At 60.7% G+C, this 6542-nt stretch overlaps 1 protein-coding gene across 1 annotated transcript; it reads left to right on the forward strand.

Moving 5' to 3' along the window:
• Positions 1-968: 968 nt before the first annotated feature.
• LZTS1 (leucine zipper tumor suppressor 1) lies at positions 969-6069 on the forward strand. Its single transcript, XM_051640901.1, has 3 exons — positions 969-1331; positions 1858-2682; positions 3207-6069. The coding sequence occupies exons 1-3, from the start codon at positions 981-983 to the stop codon at positions 3870-3872; spliced, it is 1842 nt and encodes a 613-aa protein (XP_051496861.1). The 5' UTR covers positions 969-980; the 3' UTR covers positions 3873-6069.
• Positions 6070-6542: the final 473 nt, after the last annotated feature.

Below are 6542 nucleotides of genomic sequence, written 5' to 3' on the forward strand. Positions count from 1 at the left end.
AATTCAGGCCTATCAGGCACCTAAAAATCACTACAAACCCCTTTTCCTCCTCTCCTTATTTTTAGAGACTCCTGTGTCTCACAAACCTCCTGGGCTGATCTGGGTGCACCGTATCCAGCAGCTCCCAATGAGCCTCTGGGCACAGGATGCCCTGGATGGTCCATGGCTGTGCCACGGAGGTGCCAGCCAGCCCGGGGGCAGCTCGTGGGAGGCTCCTGGAGCCGTTCCCAGGCACAGGGGGGAGCCCAGCTCTTCCCTGCCCTCCCCATCAGCCCTTCTTCTTAGAGGGATTTGTTGGATGGGGAAGAGCAGCCCTGGGCTGGCAGCAGAGCTCCAGCCTCTGCGAGCACCCGTCTCCCTTTGCACACACCCCAGGACTGACCAGCTCACTTGCACACCCCCTCCCCAGCCCCCCACACACTGACCCATCCCTGGACACACACTGAGGTCCGTCCCCCTTTGCACAAGCCCTTCCACGTGCCGAGACCAGCACCTCCCCAGAGGTGTGTGCCAAGTCACACACTCCCAGGGTCAGAAACCAGCCTGCTCCTGCCAGGGCCCAGACTGTGGGTGCAGAAATACACCCACCTCCCCAAGTGCTTTTCCTCACCCTGATCTCCATTTCCTCACCCCGATCTCCATTTCCTCACCCCTAAATCTCTGCTTCCTCACCCTCCTCTCTCCATCTCTTCACCCTAATCTCCATCTCCTCACCCTGATCTCCATCTCCTCACCTCCCTCTCTCCATCACCTCCTCACTCCTCTCTCCACCTCCTCCCCCCTCTCTCCATCATCTCCTCACCCTGATCTCCACCTCCTCACCCCCCTCTCTCCATCACCTCCTCACCCCTCTCTCCCCCTCCTCGCCCTCCTCCCCAGCTCTCCCTCCCGGGCTCGCAGCCCCGGGGCTCAGCGAGGTCTCTGCTGTGATCTGGCCCTCTCCCCGCAGGGTTCCGCCCGGCCGCGCCCCCGGGGGCAGCATGGGCAGTGTCAGCAGCCTCATCTCCGGCCACAGCTTCCACAGCAAGCACTGCCGAGCCTCCCAGCACAAGCTCCGCAAGTCCTCCCACCTCAAGAAGCTCAACAGGTACTCGGACGGGCTGCTCCGCTTCGGCTTCTCCCAGGACTCCAGCCACAAATCCAGCTCCAAAAGCAGCAAGAATGAGGATTTCTTCTACATCAAGGTCAGCCAGAAATCCCACGGCCCCCACCGAGCAGACTACACCTCCCTGGCCGGCGGGGAGCTGGGCAGCCAGGCTGGCACCAGCAGCCTGGACTTCGGGACGCCCACCCCGCAGAAGCTGATGCCCTTTCCCAGTCAGCTGGAAGTGGTTAGTAAGGGGGAGTGGTGGTCCCAGTAGGAGGGGGTGGCCCCTAGACCCTCAAAGCAGGTGCAGGTCCCACCACAGGGCTGTCCTGGCCCGGGAGAAACCTCCAAGAAAATAGTTGGTGTAGGCACAGTGCTGAGAGACATGATCTGAGCCCTGAACGGGTCCGTCAGGTTATGGCAGGGGGCTCTAGGGCATGGTTGGACTTGATGATCTTCAAGGTCCCTTCCAACCAGGATGATGCTATGAGGAGGGGGCCGTGAGGAGGTGCTGGGGCACCCTGCCACCCTCTGCTTGAGGGCAGCTGGATCAGCACCAGGTCCCATGTCCTTCCCTTCCACACTTGCCATTTTCCTCCCAGCAGAGGCAGTTGTAGCCATCAGCATCCTCCCCAAGTTTTGACCCTTGTTGGAGACCTGTCCCCACCACGGGGGTTTCATGCTGGGGGGTAGAAGGGACAAGGGGGGAGGAGGGGGGGGTGTGAGCAGATGGTGTGGGGCTGTGCTGACAGCTCTGTCCTTGTCCCCAGGGCATGGAGAAGCCAGCTGCACGACCCACCGCCTTCAAGCCGGTGCTGCCCCGCTCCGGCACCGTCCTGCACTCCTCCCCGGAGAACGGGGGTCACCTCTCCCAGCAGCTGCACCACCCAGACAAAGCCAAGGAGCAGGAGCTGAGGCCGGTGCTGTGCTCGGGGGGTCTGTCTGACTCTGGCAGGAACTCCATGTCCAGCCTCCCCACCCACAGCACCAGCAGCAGCTACCAGCTCGAGCCCCTGGTCACCCCCATGGGGCCCATCAGCCGCTTCGGGGGCTCAGCCCACAACATCTTGCAGTGTGCCATCATCCAGGACAGCAACATGATGAGCCTCAAGGCCATGTCCTTCTCCGACGGGGGCAACAAGATCCTCAACCCTGGCAAAGCCTCCCACCACCACCACGCTGCTGAGAAGACAACCTGCATCCGCTCGCCCATCTCCACGGATGAGTCCACCATCCAGGAGCTGGAGCAGAAGCTGCTGGAGAGGGAGGGAGAGCTGCAGGAGCTTCAGTCGAGCTTCGAGGAGAAGGAAGTCAGCTCCTGCCAGGCTTATGAGGAGAAGCAGCGACGCTGCAAGGAGGAGCTGGAGGGTCTCAAGCAGAAGTGCAACAGCAAGCTCAAGCAAACCTCGCAGAAATCCCAGAGGACGCAGCAGGTCCTTCACCTCCAGGTATTCCAGCTGCAGCAGGAGAAGAAGCAGCTCCGGGAGGAGCTGGAGAACCTCATGAAAGAACAAAACCTGCTGGAGACCAAGCTGAGGTCCTACGAGAAGGAGAAGACCAGCTTTGCCCCAGCACTGGAGGAGACCCAGTGGGAGGTAAGTGGCACTGGAGCACCAGTAGGAACCTGGGGCTGCCAGTGCTGAAAGCCAAGTGAGGGTGTGGAGGACCTTAGCTCCAGCTCCAGTGGGATGCTCCCCTGGGATTTACAGGCTGTGGTCCCAGCAGCAGCTTTGCAGGGAGCAGCTGGAGCTTGTGGAACAAGCTCAGGGGTTGGACTCACCACAGGAACCCTCAGCTGAGGCTTCGGCAAACCTGTTGGACAGGGCAGGGAGGCTCCAGCTCTTCTCAACACCCTCCAATCCCACACCTCAGCAGAAGATGTCAGCTCCCCAGATCCTCACGGATGGTCACTGGCAGCCCCCCGTGTCCACGGGGGTGTTGGTACATGGAGAGCATGGGGTCTCCTCCAGAGGGGGTCTCCCAGGGTGGGATTTCACAGCCAGGGTCTTCTCATGCTGAACACTGGCTGTGCCCACCATGGCTTGCACAGGGTTCCATGGGTGCTGGGGACTTTGTCCAAGGCACAGCCCTAACTCGGGTGCTGCGTCCCTCCCCACAGGTGTGCCAGAAGTCGGGGGAGATCTCCCTCCTGAAACAGCAGCTGAAGGAGTCCCAGACAGAGCTCAACACCAAGACCACTGAGATCCTCAGCCTGAAGGCTCAGCTGAAGGAGGTGAGGCTGAAAATGGAAGGGCTGGAGATGAAGACCCAGGACCTGGAAGGCTCCCTGCGCACCAAAGCCATGGAGCTAGAGGTGTGTGAGAACGAGCTGCAGCGCAAGAAGAACGAGTCCGAGCTGCTGAGGGAGAAGGTGAACCTGCTGGAGCAGGAGATCGTGGACCTGAGGACAGAGCTTGCTGTCCTCAAGCAGCAGCTGAGCGAGGCCCAGGAGGTGCCCAGGCCCTGCCCTGGGCTGGATGAACCTCAGGCCCTGCAGGGAGAGATGGAGAGGCTGAGGGCAGAGCTGAAGGCTGAGCGGGACAACAACGAGCAGATGACCTGCAGCTTCCAGCACGAGCGGCAGACCTGGAAGGAGGAGAAGGAGAAGGTGATCCACTACCAGAAGCAGCTGCAGCAGAGCTACCTGCACATGTACAAGAGGAACCAGAACCTGGAGAAGATGCTCCAGCAGCTCGCTGCAGGGGAAGATGGCAAGGAGCCCATCGAGCTGGACATCCCTGGGGCCGATGTTCCCTACGAGGACATCATTGCCACTGAGATCTGAGCCAGGTCTGCCGGGTCTCCCTTCTCCTCCTTGCAGAGCGGGTGTCTCTCCCAGGTGGGAAGCTCTGCCCTGCTTGTACCGTTGGGATGAGCCATGTATTTATTAGTGGAGCTGGTGGCCTGGCCAGCCCACCAGCCCTGCTCCCCTCCCCGTGGTGATGCCCCCCACTGCCTGTCGTGTTACAGAGGTGACCAAGCAACTTGTGCCAATGGTGACGTGCCAGCAGCTCCCCCGTGTCCCCGCTGCCACCACAGCAGTGTCCCCCCTGCCCCCTTCCAGGACTGGGAAGCCGGCGACGGGGCGGCCAGGGGACAGGACTGCAGGAAATGCTTTCCTGTTGGGTAACCAGATGATGCAGAATTCCCAGGGGATGCTCTGCTCCAGGCCCAGAGGGACCCTGTGACAGCACGGCTCTGGGGACAGGGACATCACAACCCTGCCCACCGGCTTTCAGAGGAATTGGCCACGGCACATTTCCAGCCCTGCTCCCTGCCTGCAGCCTGGAGGAAGCTCCTGCCCTCACTCCTTCTGAGCCTTCCTGCCCATCTCCGAGGTGCTGCAGGACCAAGGAGCCACCTCCTGCCGCCAGCACAGCCTGTGCATCCACCTCTCCCACCCTTGGGCTGCCACAGTGCCTCAGGAAGGGACACCAGACACACACACCCCCCCCCTCGGGGCAGCCAACACCCACCACAACCACCTTGCACCAAGGAGCACAGCCCACCTGCACCTACTCCTCGGCACATCCCTCCTCCCCAGCCTGCACAGCCACAGCTCAGCATTCCCTGGTGGACAAGGACTCCGTGTCCCTTTTCTCCAGCTGCCAGGTGGGCAACTGGATTTAAGAACCAAGAGAAACTCCCAAGCCACAATCAGACCCGAGGGATCCGAGGGGAGAGGGGTGGTGTTTGTCCCCTGAGCCCACGTGCTCTCCCTTCCTGCCACTGTCCCTCTGCCTTATCTCCTCCCGTGCCCTGATCTCCACTGGATCCTGGCAACAGGAGATGGTTTAAAAAAAAAAAACCCCACACCACCAAACACCACCACCAAACCAACCACTTTTCTTTGGGTTGCTACCCCAGCTCTTAAAATTCCCTCCTGCCACCAGCAAGCAGATAACAAGGCTCCACCACACGTCACCAGTGGTGACTCCCCTGTCCCCCCACGGCTCAAGACAGGGTGGGAGGTGGGACCAGCCAGCATCCAGCTTGCCAGGGTGGAGGTCTCCAGCCAGGACCACTCTGTGCCAGTGCAGTGGTATTTTTTTACTGCAGTATCTTTGTTTACCCACTCATGAGCTGGGTGCCAGCCTGGGAAGTCCCATCCCTGGGTCCTGTTGGGGTGTTGCACAATCCCTGGCCACAAGTTGGGCCAGGGGCTGGAAGCTGTACCCAAGCCACACAACAACTCAGCATCCTGCTCCCTGCTCCAGCCAGCCTGGAAAGGCAGCACATGGAAACCAGTCTGTGCCTTCCCCACCTGCCCCTCACCTCCCACAGGCAGCACAAACCAACCCTCAGCCATCACCCACTGGAGAAAAACCAACCACAGATCCCAGTTCCAGCCCTGAAGCTGCAGGTCGGGGCCGTGCTGGGTCAGCTAGGGCTGGCCTGGACCTGCTGAAGGATGTTTGGGAGAGCAGAGCAGGAGATGAAGGATTCCACCTGGCTCTGCTCCAGCTGGTGAGGCCAGAAGGGATTTTCTGCATCATGCAAGCCCTGGCCCCGCTCCACGCAGCAGCCAGAACGTGGCCACCAGGAGCTTCCCAGTGCCCCACACGCTCAGGGTGCCGAGGGGAGCAGAACCCTCCTGGTTTCCCCATCCCACAGCCCCCCAGCAGCCTGTCCAGCCCTGTTCCTGCTCCCGGTGGCACCGTCCCCAGCCCCGTGTCCTGCCCAGCCCGCGCTGTGTGACGTGACCTCCCGGAGGCCCCGACCTGCTGCCTTTGCACAACGTGTGAGTGTGAGTGTGTGTGTGTGTGTGTGTGACCACCTGCCCCGCAGGTCTGTGGCCCCTGGCGTGAGCCCTGGCCCTCCTGCCCTCCCTGCAGCCAGCCAGGCTCAGCCTGTACATAGAATTATTATTATTATATTTTCTGCAGGTTTTTTTGGGGGTTTTTTGGATGTTATTTCTGGTGACTGATGTAAACTACTGGTAATTTTATGGTTTTATTTATAAATAAATTTTTTAAAACTTAGCCTCTCCCCAGTGCCTGGCTTGGCAGCACCCAGAGGGGTGGGGGTTTTTTTTCCATCACCAGTGAGCAGCAACACAGGGCAGTGCTGCCCTGTGCCCTCCTCACATCACCCCCCCCCCCCCCCCAAGCTACAGCCCATTTATCACAGCACACCAAGGTCCCCTTTGGGGACATCTTTCCACCTGGCCCCGTTTGTTTCCAGCTTTGCTGCCTGGGCAAGTGGCCTTATCTCTGCTCAGCAGCTGGGATGGCCCGTGCATGGAAAAGCAGCCACTTGCCTCGGGCAAACAGTGGGGGGATTGGAGAGGGGGAGATAATCCTCCTGGCCCTGCTCCTGGTCCCCACCCCACGGGCTTCACCCTCCTGCTCTGCAGGTGAGACTGATTTTCACCCCAATCCCAGGCAGCCCAAACCCCCCCCCAGCCCTGGGGGTCCCCAAGCCCACATCCTCAGAGCAGGCAGGTCCATCGCCC

This window comes from Apus apus, chromosome 26, assembly GCF_020740795.1.
Source record: "Apus apus isolate bApuApu2 chromosome 26, bApuApu2.pri.cur, whole genome shotgun sequence".
NCBI classification, from domain to species: domain Eukaryota; kingdom Metazoa; phylum Chordata; class Aves; order Apodiformes; family Apodidae; genus Apus; species Apus apus.